We start from the raw sequence: 18,157 nt of genomic DNA, 5'->3' as shown, positions 1-18,157 counted from the left end.
ACTTTTTTTTACCATCTTTTTGTTTTAATTTTAATTTTAATACGCCTTGTTTTTTCAACAGCATATTTTCCATAGTTACTTTTAGAGTTACTCTTAATATCCATAGGAGTTAAAAAGGAGTCCTATGGAGTGTTCAGCCTTCTTACATGGAAGTCTGTAAGATGAAGTCCTGTATGTTTGAAAATAGGATAATCTTTATGTTTCTGTCAGTCTTTCTAAGAGACTTGGTTCAATGCTCAATGCTTAAAGTTAAAAAAAAATGCAATTTTGAAGCCAACATCTTTAACATTTCATTACAAGCTACTCAGAATACCAGACAGTTATCCTTTTCATTTATTCTGTAATAACTGTGCACAGCGGGACTAATTGTTAATAGAATCACAGTCTGAATTCTAAATTTTCTAGGTTCTCTATTTTTGATTCATGTTATTGTTGAGATTTGGGGGTATTCATATAGAAGAAGCAAATAAAAGTGTAGCTACGGTGTTATGCACTTAAGCTTTTTACCCATTTCTGGTACAAAAGAAAGTTAGAAATTATCATCCAACATTCAGAAGCATGCTGTGATAGAACCAGAATGCTAATGTTAATCATATCTTCTTTTCTTTCTTTTTTTAAGGCTTCACAAGACTTGCAGCTCAGGCAGTATCTATTGTAATCAGCAAGTTACCTACAGTGATTGCATGTTTGCCTCCCCCAGTTAAGTACTTCTTTTTTCTAGCTGAGAGAAAAATGTCAAGAAACTTTGTTGAATTGAAGAAAGCTGGTCTGCTTGTCTGGAACTTGATTGTAATTATATGTCGGATATTTGAGGATGGAAATACTGCAGAACTTTTAACAGGTGCAACACTTGACAGATGGAGCAAAGAAAAACTCAGTTTAGTTCGTGTGTGCTTAGAAAGTATTATGGGAAAACAGAAAAGTGGTCCTAAACAAGTGACCCAGAAGGTTATACAGAGCATTGAACAACAAAGACCAAACTGGATTGAGAGCCAGTTGCTGAAAGCTAAAAAATTGATCATAGACTGGTAAGAATTTGCTATTTTTCAGCTGCTGTTGTTTTCTCTTTATTTTACTGGATTGCTGATGTGCTTATGGGTATTGTTTTTGTTTTAATTTTTTACATGAATAGTCATGTTAAGTGAAATGGATTAGTTCTTGATATTGATGCTTTTTTAATATGCTCTTCCAAGTTAATTGTGTGGTTAAAAAGTAGATGACAGTTGTTTCATGGGAACAGTCTAGGCTGTTCATAAACGTGAATATGTGCAATCTCTTAAGATCATCTGTGAATGCAAACTATTTATTTGGGATGTCTTTTAGTATGTGAACAGGTATACTGACTAGAAGGTACTAATATATTTCCAAATGATATTTGCTATGGAGATTAAATTGAGGGGAAGTATAAAAGGCTTTCCATGTTCATTTGTGATTAAAAAGTAAGCGTGCTTCATTTTGAAACGTAACATACCCTGAGGGCAAGTAGGACGTATCAGGACAGGACAAGGAAAGAACCCTGCTGTGTCTTTGTGAGGAAATATCAACCTTCTCACATATTTGACATCCAGCTATAATGTTTTTTCAAGGAGTTGCATGCATGTCAATGTGTACATGGTCCTGTTTTTTTAATTGTGAATTTGTATACCATACATATATCTCTGCAAAAATATTATTTCTTCCTAATATTAAATTTATTGGAGTTACGTGACTTAGTGAATTAAGTTGTTGACTATGGGAAAGCAAGATTCATGAACACTGTTGAAAGTCACAGTCAATAATATCCTGACAGTAATTGCCTATATAAATAAACAATACAGTGATTCTAAATATGGATCACAGATATCAACAAATAGACTTTTATGCAGTGCTCTGGGGTACAGTATCCTGTTTCTGTGAGTAGCCAGCTAACATGAGTAGCAATAAGCGGTAATAGTGCCACACAAATGCTCATTGACATTGACCTCTGTAATCTTTACATTTCAATTTAGTACTAATTTACAAGCTCTAATCCAGTGATTAAAAGATTGAAGCCAGATGCCAGGCACTGAAACTTTAATAGAATAAAAAGCCACCATAATAATGTGTGGATTGATTCTTAACAGAATGCTGCCATCGTACTACTTGTAATGTTATTGAGAGGAGAATAGGTATTTTTAAATAAAGAACTGTAGTTTAAGAAAAGTACTGCGATAAACTCTTAAAAACACTAAAGCTCTGGTATTTGTACCTCTACTGAAGTACAGATTTGAATTTTAATATAATAACAGAGTAGTAACTCTATTTTGTTTTTTAACATTTTAAAAATGCTATAATACATTTTCCACATCAGGCATCAAACTGCAGGAAATTACTGTCTTTCATCTATAACTGTAATATAATGTGTGTGCAGTGCCAAACAAAGTGAGAACTCTCTTTTTTTGCCTGGGTCTCGTAATTTTATGTCTAAGGAACTTAAAAATGCATTACTTATTCCCCAACTTACTATTTATGATGTGGTTATGAAACCAAATCCCCCTGATTTTAGATGAGATTTTTGCAATAGAGGTCTAGCATAAATGTTACTTTTTCCATTTTATATCCAAATATTGATAGTCAATTTCTGGAGGGAAAAAAAACAAAAGTTGAATTAATAACTAAAATATACAATGCAGAGGTAAAATGATATAACAAGAATTACAAAACTAATATAGTAAAGCTGTGAAATGTGGGTATCAATTAAACTAGGTAAAGGCTTACATAATCACTGAAATAAAAATAGATCTTTCAAGGAGAGACTTGTGGTGTTTTACCTAGTTCGTTTGAAATCGATGTGAAGTTACTTTCTATGTAGTCTATTACATTCCATGTATCCTTTCCAAAATTGAAGGATTTTGCAGATAAATCCATGTACATTCATACATGCAGCATGTATGTAAGAAAATGAAACCCATAAAATGCCATGCAAGATGACATATGTGTACACACACACACATACACACACATATATGGAGAGAGAAATGTACACATGCAATTGCGGAAGACGTCTTTGAAGTGCACCAGACTTTTAAAAGCAAGTCTTGAGTGTCCCTATGTTAGATTATTGTCATCGAGACTGTTAATTACATAAAAGGTCCATCCAGCACGTAGGTGCCATTTAAGGCATACAAATTCTTCTTCGTCTTTAGGGAAATTTTTATGCCCCCTTCACCCACCCACCCCCGTATCTGTACAGAAGGTTTAGGTTTGGTGGCAGTTTGTGTACAGTTTGTCTTGTGTACTGCCTGAAAGAATTATCATTACTTAAAATAACCTTCATTTTATAGTAACACCGGAGCTGTAAACAGTCAAGTTAGATTCCGCAGAACATGCAGCCTCAAAATGTCTGTCTTTGCAAAGTAATTTGTCGAGTTGAAGATTATTGTTTTTCATTGTGGTGACCCTGACTTGGCTGGCTGGGTGCATATACAGATTAAGATGAATGCAGTTATTCCTTGGCTGAGGTCTGCCTCTTTCAGGGCACATTCTTCCTAATGACATGATTGATAAGCAGTCCCAAATCCAGAGAGGAACTCATTAATCATAGCAGTGACTGAATCCAATCATCTGCTTCACCTGCACAATGACGGGCAGGGAAGGATACAATTTGGGTGCTGACACTGATACACCGCTTTGTCTGAGGGGCTCAACTTTTTCAATGTCAGCCTGTTTGAGAAATTCAGCTTGTACCTCTATGTGGTATTGAAAGATCAACCTCAAACGTGCTTTAATTCTAAAGATCAATTTCTTTGGGAGCTTTTGGTAAAATATCCCATAATAACATAGTATCGTTTACTTCCATTCAGCAAAGAACAAAATTATAGTTTATATTTTGAAACTGTTTGCTCTGTAGGAAGTTCTGAAACTGCATGTGGAAGCAATATCAGCTTTAATGTCCAGCAGCTGTGTGGCATTTAAGTGAGCCTTCAGGTCAACAGCAACTTTCAGAAGAACTCATTTTGTAATCATGGCACGTTTTCAACTGTAAACTGCAACTTTCAGCAGACTGCACCAAAATACTTCCTTTTAGACCTCTAAACAATGAAAATCTTGTTTTTTATTCTGAATGTTTATTTTGTAGATTTCAAATTAATCTAATAATGACTTTAGAAGTGTAATTTGTTGGTCTGTCATGTGGCTGTGTCCACATGCCAACCTATATCTATGTTGCAGCTGCAAGAAGAATTGGGAAGAACTAGTTTCAGTACTTATTTTTGCTTAATACTTTATCAATTTATAATACTAGCATGGAATTTGTGACTTAAACTTTTTGCAGGGAAAGTACTATAAGAGTAGTCAGAGTTTTGAGTGTACATTTTTCAAGGCATTTGCACCTTTTTCCTTCAGAGTTCTTTGTAGTGATTAGACACATACTTTTTGGGAAGAAAACAGGGAAAAATACAGAGTTGGAAGGCAAAAAGTGCAACAAGTGGCTAATGTGTTCCTTTGAAATGTTACCACCATACCAGTGCGGGAAGAAGAAAAAGATTTCTAAAAAATTTCTAACCTATACTTAGGGTAATGGCTACCTTTCTGACACATTAATTAGTCTTTTATATGTTCCCTGACAGGCAAAGAAAAGTTACAAAAGATCAAATGCTAATGCTATTCCAAGTAGCAAAGATACTTCTCTAAGGCAAAATAAAATAAGATAAAATAAAATAAAATAAAATAAAATAAAATAAAAAATGTTTGTTGTATGTCTTTAGAGTAAGGCATGTTTTGTTTTCATCTTTCAGATGTAAAAATAAAGTTGGTATAATATGAAGAATTTATTTCTCTAAGAACTTTGACATGCCTTTAGCTATTTAACATATTTTTTGTTATATATTTAAATAAGGGCTTCAAAGATGCATATACAGCAAGATTTGTTTTGTTCAAGTCATGTATTTACAAATATTATTACATGCAATTTTAGCTGACTGTATTTTTGGATTTATAGAAATAAAATGTAATATTGGCATCTTTTCTAGTGCCTCTGTTGCAGTAGAAGGTGCACCGTTAGAGGGAGGAGGTACTGCACTTGAATTCACTGAGCAGAAAATAAACATGATGGTCCTGGATATCTGCCACAAACCAGGTGGCAGCGAGTACCTGAGGCAAATTTATCACATCATCCGGCTCAATGAGGTAGGGAAACGGCCTTTTTACCGAGCAATTAGGTGTGTACTGGCCTGAGGCAGCGTCTGCTGGCAGCTAAGGGTTAGTCAAGGAGGGGATAATGCTTCTTATAGTCAATATGAAATCCAATATTGAATTGTAATAGAATCTATTCAGCTTAGGCTTTTCTGCATTTGCACAGGAAACAATGTAGATTTTTATTTATGTACTTAAGCAGTAGTATGGCTCATAAACTTACTTTAGACTTAGATCACAGACTACAAATATATCTTCAGAGATTGACAACAGCAGGAGAAAAAAAGTCAGTAGGCTACTGAGAATCTGACTGTTACCAGAAGTAAAATCAATTCCCCTTGATTTTAAAAAAAAACAAACTGTTTAAAAAAAAAAAAAAAACTGTCTGCTGAGGAAGTAAACACATCCACATTAAAACCTTATTTAATCTAGATAACTCTGCTCAGCTAAAGTGCTCTCAGAATTATAGTAAACAAATTCAGATTTGTTTCCTGCACATGGAATTTGGGCAAGGTAAAAGAATTATCTCATTATTACTAAGACTGTACTAAATTGCCCTAAATTACCCAAACTGTTCTGATAATATGCACTGAAATAAACACAGGCTTGCTTAAATTGTATAATACAAATCTGCACAGCTTAATTAAGAAGGTTCTGTTTATTAGCTTTGATTACTAAATTACTATTCCTTGAGTGCATAAGCAGGTGCTGTTAAGATTATTGCAAGTGTACAAAATGTCTATAATAAAATGCAAACACAGTCATAGGCCAAGATATTTTTTCTTTTCTTTTTTTTTAAATTTTATTTTTAATTGATCGCAAAAGCCAATTAGGCAGCCATGTCTACATGCAGGTGGTGGAGAGCACCTCAGTACTGGCACTGTGCTTCTGAAAATGAAATCAACTGTTTGGTTCCCTAAGTATAGGCTTAAGAACAACTTTTATCCATCTGTATTTGGAAGTTTTGGAAGCAACGTAACCATGTATGCAGAGATGGCAACCTAATATTAATAGAATACAGAATCTTTTCAAGTTTTGTCTTAAATAATTAAATGGTACAGGAAATGAAATGAAAATTATTGCTGTAATACAGTTCAAACTGAAACCTTTTCACCTGGGCTTATTCAGGCTTGCTCTTAGTAGAAAGAAATGAAGAAAAGATGATGAGAGAAACCTTCTAAAACAGAATACCACTGTTAGGGCACTCACCCACGGGACAGGATATCCAGCCTCAAATCTTTATTCTGCTTGGTTTAGACCAGGGATTTGAATCTGTCTCCCACAACCAACGTACCTGCTCTATCCACTGGATCATTAGTGTTCCAGAGCAGAGCTTTGTCATTTTCCCCTGTTGGACCTCTTCTGCTTTGTAGAAATTACTGTAAAAATCCATTCTGTTACTTCTAGGATCAGAAATAGAATCATATCTTAGCTGAAGGGGGTGGAATGCCCATATCGGGTGTTAGAGACCCCAATTCCAGACTGGATTCCTGTGAGCATTCAGTTATTTATACAAAGTGGAGCAGATCCAACAGGAGGTAGGAAGCTGAGAGAGAATCATCTGGAAGAGGGACTTTAACCTGTCTTTCTGCATCCCAGGTGTCTCTGCTTGAATTTCTGCAGCTAGTTAGAGCTTCATTAAAAATAGAACATTTCTCAGTGGAAAAAACTGTCTTGTCAAAAAAAGAAAAAATCCTGACCAGCTAGACTCTGCAGAAGGACTCAAGCATTTTACTTCAGCTTGGCTTTGAAATCCTTACAAAAAGTTATAATGCTTCACGTGCTTTGATCATAATGCACTTTTCAGTATTATTTTTCAATAATAGTTTTCATAACTTTCAGCTGTGTCTGAAATGCCTGACTACTACGAGATAGACTTAATCTGTCTGTATGACGGTCCATGCTTCTGTTTTTTTGATGTCTTAAACAATGAAGAGGATAGAATAAAATTAGTCTGGATAGCTCTGTGCTGCACTGCGCTTAATAATTTCATGTGAATAGAAGCCCAAATGATGAGTCATAAAATTGTGACTCTATTTTCCTTAAAAATAGAGAGGAAAATAAAGAATACAGCTTTTTGGACACTGTATTTTGACATAGAACTACAATGATTCTTAAATATCTATCTATAATAGATACTGTAGAACTCATAGGCTGCTGTACTTCATGTATTTATCAAAAAGAATAATCATTTTAAAAAGCATCTTTGAATACAAGCTACCAAAAAGAAACCAATTCTCCCGAGCTGTCAGGCTCAAGAATATTGCATTTACTTTATTGTTTCCTGGTCAGTCACCAATAGCAAGGACATAGGTCATGTGTTTTCATTCAAATGTGGTTTCATTTCTATTTATTAAAATATGACCTTTTCTGGTTAAAATACACCGTAATAAATATAAAATAAACACAATACATCCTGTACTAAAATGGCTCTTAAATTAATATATTTACTGTTGATGATGAAATCTTTCTCAAGGCATAAATCCAGAATATTCCCAGGATGGAAGAATGCCTCTGTTGGGAAGTGGCTGTACCCCACTTAAAATTTTCAAAACCTTAGCAAGCATGAGTAGTGAGTTCCAATACCTCTACTGAAAAACTAACAGATTCTGCCACTGCTGACTCTGTGACATGCAGAGGATTTCTGCAAAACTGTCTGCAGGGATTGAAAAAATGTGAGCAAATAAGACTTTTTTTTAAATGGTGAATCTACAAAAATATCTCTTAAATAATCCCATTTAGCATAACTTCAACATTTTTAATGGCATTAAGTAATGAATGAGAATAGAACAAGAAAACAAAATTTGAAGGCTGAATAAATATAGGTAAGAGACTTGGGATATGGTTTCGCAAATGGATTAGGCAGTTGATGGTTGACGTAAGTAGGGAAAAAAGAACAACTGATTTCTAATTCTTCTTTTATACTCAAATAAATTCTTGATTGTTTTAAACATTCCTGAAAACTGGCTGCAACCATCAGAGATGCTGTTTCTCTTGCCCTTGTGCATTCCTGCCCCCTTTGTGCTGGCACTAGAAATAGTGGCTTGCTGACGAGGCTGAAATCTTTCTTTCTTTTTTTTTTTTTTTGTCAAAGGAAAAGGAGTTGCACTCCAGTATGCTGGGAGGGAACCTGTTTCTTATAGACTAGACCACAGCCTAAGCTGATCATTACCTTACTCTTTTAGAAAGACCCAATTAAGAGCTCTGAATGGCTTGGCGAGTAGTATAAAATGTTCCCTCACCATGGTCTGAAAAAATTTTTATAATCTCAGTGCTACTGCAAAGTGAGAGGGCCCTTCATATCCCACCCATCTTAATGAAGACGCATTGAGAAGACTGCTTGAGTATTTGCTCAATGTTATGGCAATCCTATCATTTTGGGTTTCATTTTAATAATAATAAACTGTTTAATCACAGTAATCCTTCCAGCACGTAGATCTTTAAGTTTTTCATTATCTAGCTCTTAGTAAAATGGTTCTATTTAATCAGAACACTTTATTGACATGCAATGATGATTTATTTACATAGTAGTTTAAAAAGTGAAAGCAGAAAAGATTGTGGCCAAAATAATCATAATCTGCTACACTACCATTTCTAAAATTGCTATGTAAATCATAAATAATTTCAAGTTTTTGAATATTAAAATAATTAAAAATACCTTCAAAGAGCAGATTATCTCCTGTATTTAAACAACTGTTCTGAACATAATTATTAAGCAATCAATTTATATTTGTTTAGTAACTATTTCATGCTGCTTAAAGATAACTTTAAATATTTTGTATACATTATCATATAAAATCATATAATAACCATAGAACAGCTCATAGAAAACAGTTTCAATTTGCAATTCAGCTACATACACCTAACCAATATTTTGAATGAGATCAAAATTTGATTTCAAAACTGTAGGTTATATTTTGAATCCTAAAGTTACATGTTGATGGAGGTTAGTTACTGTTTGTTGTAGACCTGTTTTAAAAAGGCTTTGAATTTGAGAGATCATTTACTGTCTTTTTAACTGGAAGGAGTTTCTATCAAGCACACAGTAAACTTAGGCTTGAGGTTTGAATAAATGATTGTTCAAGAAGCCTAAGTAGCATATATTATTTTGTATGTTTTTTTTTCCCCCTTAAAAGGATTATTTGAAAGAACAGCTGTCCTGTGAAAATCCTTCTGAAGAGAGTGGCACCTCTGATCAATGTTTGCCTTTGACACTGAGGGGCAAGGAAGAGCAGCTTGTCTTCAATCCTTTCCAGGTGCACAGCCAATATTGCGCAAAAGTGTTCAATCAGGTTGGTGAAAATATGGGACTCTGGTTATAGTGTCCTATTATATACTTTTGTGAACGTGATAAATATGGAGATTGAAATCATGAAAATGGAATTAATTACAGGAGTTCCCATTTGATGAAGGAATGTTATTACTCAGGAAGCTAGTGAGGACACCCTTTATAGTCATGATGTTCAAAGAGCTCTATTGTCCTTTTCTATTGTGTATACGAACAATTTACATTTACTCACTTCCTATAATAGTTCAGTGTAGTAAAGGGAAGCCCATTATTAACAGTGACATTTTTTACATCTGTGTAATGGTAGATAGGGATTAGTCCTTTTGAAAATTATGGCAGAATTCCAAGTGCACATTCAGAATTTCACCTGGTAAGTCCTTCATAGAAATGCTAACCAGTAGTGTAGAGGACTCTTTGGAATTACATCAGATTCACAGAATAATGAGAGTAAGCAAGGCAAGGAAGTGCTTCATTTCATTCAAAGCATTCATTTTTATGTTCTTCATCAAGATATGCTAGTCATGTGTAAATGGATAACAATTTACTTCTAGAAATTCAGAATAAAAGTTAAAGAAAATAAATTGAGGTGCCTAATTTACCACTAGAGAGAAACATGACTAAGTCGCTTCAGAAGATGGTACGTACTTTCTGAAAGCACTTGGACACTTGAAAAAAAATCTTCTTAATTCTCAGTTACATCTTTGGCTGTACACCTAGGATTCCATACATTTAAAAATAAATTATATTTTAGTTATATGAAGTTCACTTCACAGACTTCTGGTAGGAAGATACTTTTTTTCAGTACAATTTTTTTTTCAAGTGGAATGATCTCCATTCTCACTTGTGCTGTTACTGGACAATTCATTGGGTGTTGCTGTAAAGCATACCTAGTATTTTTTTTTCCTCTTTGCTTAATGAATGCCGAATAATTGTCATGTCGCAATCAAACTTTTAATATCCTGAATGTGACAATTAGCACTATTTTCACAAGGCTTCTTATTCTAGATGTTTTAAAAGCATTCTTTTTCTTCTGTTAGGCCTTTGCATGTATAGTAGACTGATCGAATTTAAGAGGGTACAGAATCACTTAGTATAAAATACAGAAAATAATTTGCTGTGCCTCAATCTCAATTCATTAATAGTGTAGTAGAATAAGAACTTCAGGAAGCAACAACTCAGGACAGAATTTTTCTGGTCCATGACAGGTTTGCAGTATTCTATTAATCAACAGATGACAAGGGGTAGACCATATGAGATAGCTCTAGATTTTGCAAATTTTTGAAATGAAATCTGGTAACTGAATACGTATCTTAGTATTCAGATCTGAAGATATCTTAGAATTAAAAAATAAATAAATCACAGAGTTTAAAGTACCGACTTTATATTGACAATGGCAGTTTGTCAATATAAGACTTGTTTCCTACAGTTAAAGAATTTAGTTCTCTTTACCATAAAAAGTACATTTTATTTAGCAGTGCGGAACTTCCTATTTCTAAAATAGTGGTCTGTATACTTCAGTATCTGGTCTCTTGTAAAGACTATTCCCAGTGGTTGCAGAGAATGCAAAAGCCTTGGCAAGGATGAAATTTTCTTCCCATGTGATATATTCCTTCTTAAATGAATTTCTTAGTGTTTGGCCTCTACCATGAAGCTTGGTAGTATGTAATTCATTATTAACTTGTTGACTTTTATTAAATCTAATGTAACTAGATTTGTTTCTTAATATATGAACTGTCATTTAATCCGTCAATGAATATGTATTCTGTCCATGATTAATTATGTATTGTATTTAAAAAAAGAAAAAAAAAAGTCCCTCGAAAGACCCAATTGGAACAGGTATGGCAATACTGCTTATGATTCCAGAGAATTGGTGCAGCTCTAACCAAAGACGTCTGTACTGTATGGTGTTATATAACGTAGGCATGCTCTTAGTTTGCTCACTACAGGATTCTTTAAAGAAATTATTTTTAAAACTTTCTGAAGGAAAATCACATTGTTTGCTGAAATATGTGCAAAATGTAGTACAGTAGATGACCCTCCTTTTCTGAAGCTTTGCTAATTTGTCACCAGCGTGCCATATTTTGCAAATTACTTCCTTATAATTTCAATCAACTTCATGGTTTCTGAAAAGGCCACTGATTTTTGAGATCAACTCTAGCACTTTTATTAAGGATATGTATGTTTCTTAATCTTTCAGCTTTCTAATTCAATAGATGATTTTTAGGAAGTGTGTCATTTCTGTTACCACTGAGCTACCTCATTCTTGCATTCCTATGAAATCTTGAATAATTACCATCTGGTCCTAGTAACTTGTTGCTCTTGGTTTTTATCAATTTGTCCTGACACCTCTCCACCAGTGCTTCTGCTTTATTGTCTAATACATTTAAGATATACAAGTCCTCCCCAGTCAAATGAAGAAAAATATTGAAGAAATAATTTTCCTATCCTGAAAACTTTTTTTAAAAAAAAACAGATAGAACTGGTTGGGTTGATGGACTGCTTGAAGTTGTTTTCTGGCGTTTTTATGAATTTTCCTACTTGTTTTCATGGCATTTGCTGTCTCTTCTATTCCTCCTTTTTTTTTTTCACTGCTTGATTTTACCAATATTTCCTCCATAGTTTTTAATTCATTTTAATTCATTGTAGAAGATTGAACGCTTGCCTTTTTTCTGCCCTATTTCCCCTCCTTGCATTTACTGCTCACTTATTTGTTCTCATTGTTATGATTCTCATAATTGACTCTTCCTTTCATTTCTTGTTTCTCAAGTGCATTCTTCTTCATTCATTTTCCACTTTCACTGAATGTTCTTCTTACTTTAGTTAGTCTTTTCTTATTTTCTTTCTCTACATTTCACCTGTCTTTTTTTATCCTACTTATCAGTGTATGGCAGAGATGAGAGTTAGTGAGAAAATCAAATGAAAAGAAAAATAGGACTAAAATAAGGAAGGAAAGGGAGGAATTATCTAAAGGAATTGTATTGATACTTTTATCCCAGAACCACTAAGTACTGTCTGTGAGAAGAAAAAGATAACCTGCAAGATATTTCCATTTTTCTGAGAAACTTCTTGAATTCTTTTTAAGTACTCAATGCCCTTATCTCCCCAAATGTAATCATTACTTGACCAGTATAGGCAATGAAAATTAATTTTATACAATCAGTGCTGTTTGGTAAACAGGAAAGGGAGCAATATTTCTAAGAGCCCTTTGCACCAGAGACCCGCAGAACTTAGAAGGGAGTTTTCCGTTCAGGTAGTGGATCATGGATTAGTCACTTGGATGGGTCTCGCCCCACATGGTTGGATCCCACTCTGGAGTGGGGCTCTGCTTGGTGGAGAGACCAGCACGAGGCCACACAGCTTGTGCCAGGCCGGACGAGTCTCAGCCTTTAGAGTGAACTTGTTTTTATACCCCCAGTGTGACAAATGTGTCCCTGCGTATGCAGGGGGGTTGGACTAGATGATCTCTAGAGGTCCCTTCCAACCCTAAGCATTCTATGATTCTATGATTCTATGAATACCATTTATAGTCGTTTGTCTGTCCACTCTTATTGTAGATCTTGTCATTTATTAAGTAGGCAGTGTGGGGTTGTGTTAGTTCATATTGTTTAGGCTTACTGGTATTTAAAATAACCATCTGGTAACTAACCTGTCTAACAAAAAATAGAAGTAAACCATCATTCTCTAACTAAGATACAAGTTTTCTTGAGTTTCAGCTATACTAAGTTTTTCATGGCAAAATTTTTGTTAACAGTAGAAAATGTTAATTGCTGTTAAAATAAGATTGCCAATTATTTTGCCTTTCAAAAAAAGAGTCGAGCTTTCAGACAAAGTGATTGGGCACAATGCCATTAACAGTTGGAAGAATAACGGTTCAAAAATTGATTTATCTTTTTATAAATAATGGTTATATCCCCAAATGGATTTATAAATTAATTGCTGTCTTATTGGAATAAAAACTATCTTCTGTAGACATGATTGATATTATCTGTCTAAATCCTTGTTCTAGAACCCCTCCTCCTTCTTAGTTAGTATATCACAGCTGGAGCTTTAATTTACTGATCATATTAACACTGATTAATAACTAACAATAGCTTCTTCCCATGTATCAACAGTCAGCCATTACTGAATGGAACTGGGATTGGTCAAACTTGCTGCCAAGTTATTTGGGACCGAATCGGATGACCTTCAGGGTGCTGCTGGCACACAGGTAATGGGATTCTGGAAACTGTACTTTCCAATTTTCTCTTTTATTTCATAAAGATTGATGCACAGGAATTTTTACTGGAGCAATTTATGAAATAAATTACATATTTTAAAATGATACAATTTTAAACTGGAAATACAGTTTTTCTGAATTTTATTCATGACAAGTTAACTTATAATTCTTGTTTTGAGGACTTAATATGGTTTGCTGGCCGAGACCTGAGTCCTGGCTGATACTGCCCTCACATAGTGCTTTAAAAAATAATGAACAACTTTGAACTTTTCCAAAATTGTACTGCTCAAGGAGATTTCATCTGTATAGCACAGAATTCTGGGCAATGTTCAAGTCTCAATGAGGTCTAAATCCAGTGGGGGCATGAGAAGTACAGCTAGAAATAAAAAGTACTTCTTCAATAATTTTAAGATATTGGAGCACATTTTAATATCCTAACACTTATTTCTTCTTGTAAAAAATGACTGCTTAATGAGCAGTTATATTTATTTAACATATTATTTATTTAGCATATAATAAATGAATGAATGATACTCATAAAATTCAAGTTGAAAGCTGCAAGCATATTAATAAAACATTAAAATCTGCTGCAGGTAGAACTAATGTGCTATATTTGTGTATAACTTCTTGGATTAGAAAATACATATATTCCTGACTTGGACCAAATATAAGTATGAACAAGACTTCCTTCTTTTTGCAATCCCATGCTGTAGAATAATCAACTGTTACATGTTGTAGTGAATACTTTCAGTTCTGGGAGTTTCTGCTTTCAATTCCTCTTATAGGTGATAGTTATTGTTACTCTGGCTTTTTAACTGCGTTTTAAGGTATTGTGAAATGTCCATAACCATATTTACTTGTAATTAATGTCCTTTCTTGCGGCCAAGGTTTTTCCTATAATGTATCAAGTTTGATTTTGTTAAGGGTATCTCTTTTTTTGTAGGTTATATTCTGTATGGAATATCCTACTTTCGTGTCAGTCAGGATATGTAGCTAAAATCATAGAAGTTACTGATGAAGCAAGGGATTAATTTCATAATGCTTGCACCTTGTGCCTTAAATGGTGTTTGAAATGTTTGCAGTTGTTGCTCATTAAACTTCTATCTCTCTCAACAGGTATGGGGGGAGTAAAAAAAAAGAAAAAAAAAAAAAAAAAAAAATCTCTTCAAAGTGCAAATCTATGTAAAAGAGAAATATATTTTGCTGGGATTTTTGTTTGTTTGGTTGGTTGGTTGGTTGGTTTAGATCCTTTTTTTTTTTTTTTAATTAGGGTAAAACGGTAAGATTACCACACAGGTTTCACATGGATCACTTAAATACAAGAGGAAAAATATTTGTTCATTTTCTGTAGTTTTGGGGTTTTCTTTTGTAAAATATTGGCAGCTTAAATCCTTGTGAAAATAGGAAAATGTACATGCTATGAACAAAAATATGCTTTCCCTCTTGCCCATTCATTCAATTTTTCTCTAGTTGTCCTTTGTTACCAACTGCCAGGACAGGATGTGGTCCATGGTACTACATGGACCTCTTGGTCTGAACCAATCATGGCATTTTTGTGTTAAATTGCAGAGACAATTCAATGCTGTTTTTTTTTTCTTTGACAGTCCCCCTGCTGATTCCTAACACTTGTCCTTCATTAAAAATGAAGCGATTTTCCCTTTTAAAAGAGACTGTAATAGGAACTTACGCTCAAGGTGCTTCTTATACATCCCTTCATGTTGATGTCATGAGTATGAGCTAAGGGGAGTAGAAAAGTCTGCTGTGATTTGCAGAGGGAGCGTTTTCGTCTTCTTGGCTGACACATCTTGCACTTTTTCTGATCTCTTTATAGAGTGTGTGGAAAAGCCTTGTATATTATTTCTCTGTTCCTCTCAATATTCATGCTTTTGTCCATTGTCTGCATCTTTTCCTTTTTTTTTTGTTTTTACTAAGTGCCCTAATTGTTGTAATCTTTTCTAATTTGAAAATGTCTGCATTCATTGCCCTTCTACATGATATGAAAACTCTCACCCAGAAGTGACATTTTGCAAGACATTAATGATTAACTCATATATTTTATTGTGCAAACTTCTAAGTACTCTGTTCTCTAGTTTACAGATGTTACGGTTTGATGAGGGGGACAAATTTGGTAAGAGATGAATCCCCTTGCATTCCAGCCGATCCTCAAAGATTAGAGGGAATGGGGGCGGCTGGACCCATTGATTTAAGAAAGTCTCCCGACCTAAGTGAAAATCTAGAGAGCATGCTCGGTGAGGAGTGGTTGTTCCTTGGAAGCAGGTAACTTCCGGAGTGGGGTTGTGTATCGGTATTATAATGAGATTAGATGGAGGAGAAGTTTGAGCAAAGCCTATTGGAAGGAACTGGTCTGCCACCAATGTTGGTCCACCACCAGACATCACACTGTGTGGTTTATCAGCTGCATGGTACCACCAGGGTGCCATCTCTGCAGGGAGTACAACACAGTTTGAGCCACGGTGTCTTCACTCTGCTCCACGCTCCATTCACTCGTCCTCTACACGGCACCATCAGACTATCCCCTCCACAGGGAAGCCAATAAAGTTTGGCCATGGAGTCTCCGTTCTGCTCCACTCTTCATTTACTCTTATTAATGTGTGCTAGGAAGGCAGATTGTGTTGCCAAGGGGATTGTTGAGAAGTAGATTCCACACATACCAACCATCCTGGAAGTGGTAACTGGCTCTCACCTCAAGCAAGCCTCTATAAAGCCATGACTTCTGTTAGACTCTATTCTCTCACAACAAACCAACAAATCACTTAAACCTACTATAAGCATTAGGCTTGTCTGCTGATCTAGATATCTGTCATATTTTCCAGCATCTTCACCACAGCTTATCTTTATATCAGGTTATTTTAGCACTGCCAAGGTACGTCTGATCATGTTCTTCAACTGACTAGACCAGTTCTTGCTTGTCTTGTGCTTAGTCAAACAAGCGGGACCCAAGTAAGCCCTGACTTTAGATGGTTCATACTAATCTAAAAATGTATTAATAGCAGTCTTACTTGTGCTCAGGAGTTAGGGTTCAGGCTGAGTGGTTGTGTGTGATCATTTTATCCTGTTTCTAATGGATCCATTCTGTATCTCCTACCTCCTCCCTCAGATAAGCCCAATGAAACAAGGGCAGTGTTTGCGAAGAGTTAGAACTATCAGTTCATAAAGCACTACTGTGCTTTTATTATTCGTTTCTTTAACATATCCTAAGAGCTTTCCCTTATCATTTGCTTCTGTGCAGACAAAAATATTTTTGTCTGTTCACAGTGGACAGAGGACTATTTCCTTTTTTATGCTTAAAGAGAAATATTGTCTGTTGTATATGAAGGAAAATATGTATGTTCTGCTCTCTTTTGTGCAAAAATATTAAAAATGCTTATGGGACTCATTTACAAGGGAAATGCTCCCCTAACCTAGTTAATGACTGAGTTAGATAGGGGACGGTTATGGGAGCCTTGTCCCAGAGCCTGCCAAGTAGTAGGCAAATTAATTAGATGGTGGTTAGGGGGAAGTAAAAGGCTTCCAGGATGGGTTAAAAAGGGAATGAGTACTACTCCTGCTGGCTCCATGTGCGGGTGAATCTATTCCGCTTATTCCTATGATTCTCCAAGTAAAAATGTTTAGAAGATTTCCTTCAAATTAAGGCTGTGTATAGTTATTGCTGTTACCGTATTTAAACTTTATGGAATCATTAAGGTTGTAAGGGACCATTAGAGATCATACAACAGGGAATAGCCTGTTAAAGTTGGGCAGTACTCAATAACAAAAAAATTAATGTTCATCCCTATTTGCATCCCTATTCAGACCTTTAGAAATTATAAACATTTTTTTCTTATAGGAAGAAAAGATGCTTTCTTTATCTTTCTAGTTTTCTTTCTGTTGTGTATTTTTCATAGTCCTAGCTGAACAGATGAAATGCAAGTTACCCTTCTCAGTTATACTTAAAATAATACTTGGTTTACACAGGTTTGCAAAAATGTCCTGCACAGTTACACAGATACATACTGCTTTTGTAGTAGCCTTGTCATTCTTTCATTCATGCTTAGACACATTAATTACCCAAAAGTTTAGGATTTATGACTTGGATGCTTTCTGGTGTTTTTTGTATTTATTTTCAGTAAAGTATCTCATTCAGCTTGTACACAGTTATAAAGTGTTAATACTTTACTTTTATATACTTATAAGTATAAATGTAACTATGTACGTAGTCATAGTGTTGTGATGCAAACCACTGCCTGCAGTTCTATAGGACTTTTAGCTGCATTGTATATATTGCTGTAGAAAATAAGTACTATCTATTTGCTGTAATTATGACAAAATAACAAGATATTTGAAAAACAAGTAGTTGTTTTCCCACACTGAAGTAATTTGCTGAGGGGCTTCCCTCCTTTGTGGTTAGTCGAGTTTCTCAGAGCACTAGGTACCAGTCCAGGGGATTGAGTAATGATTTTGTTGGAATGATGTATGTATGTGCATGAGAGCAGAAGCGTTGA

At 34.8% G+C, this 18,157-nt stretch overlaps 1 protein-coding gene across 1 annotated transcript in view; it reads left to right on the top strand.

Annotated features, from left to right (window-relative positions):
* Positions 1 to 18,157, top strand: part of KIAA0825 (KIAA0825 ortholog) — a 212,225-nt gene that overhangs the window by 90,742 nt on the left and 103,326 nt on the right. Inside the window, exons 16-19 of the mRNA XM_088533752.1 lie at positions 620 to 1,028; positions 4,989 to 5,145; positions 9,288 to 9,443; positions 13,552 to 13,646. Of these exons, the coding sequence (XP_088389878.1) occupies positions 620 to 1,028; positions 4,989 to 5,145; positions 9,288 to 9,443; positions 13,552 to 13,646 (817 nt within the window). The remainder of the gene's footprint in view (positions 1 to 619; positions 1,029 to 4,988; positions 5,146 to 9,287; positions 9,444 to 13,551; positions 13,647 to 18,157) is intronic.

This window comes from Tinamus guttatus, unplaced genomic scaffold (genome assembly GCF_059628265.1).
Source record: "Tinamus guttatus ecotype Peru unplaced genomic scaffold, ASM5962826v1 Tinamus_guttatus_pri_ptg000517l, whole genome shotgun sequence".
In the NCBI taxonomy this organism is placed as follows: domain Eukaryota; kingdom Metazoa; phylum Chordata; class Aves; order Tinamiformes; family Tinamidae; genus Tinamus; species Tinamus guttatus.
Note: the sequence above shows the minus strand (reverse complement) of the source record. Positions and strands in the feature narration are given on the sequence as shown.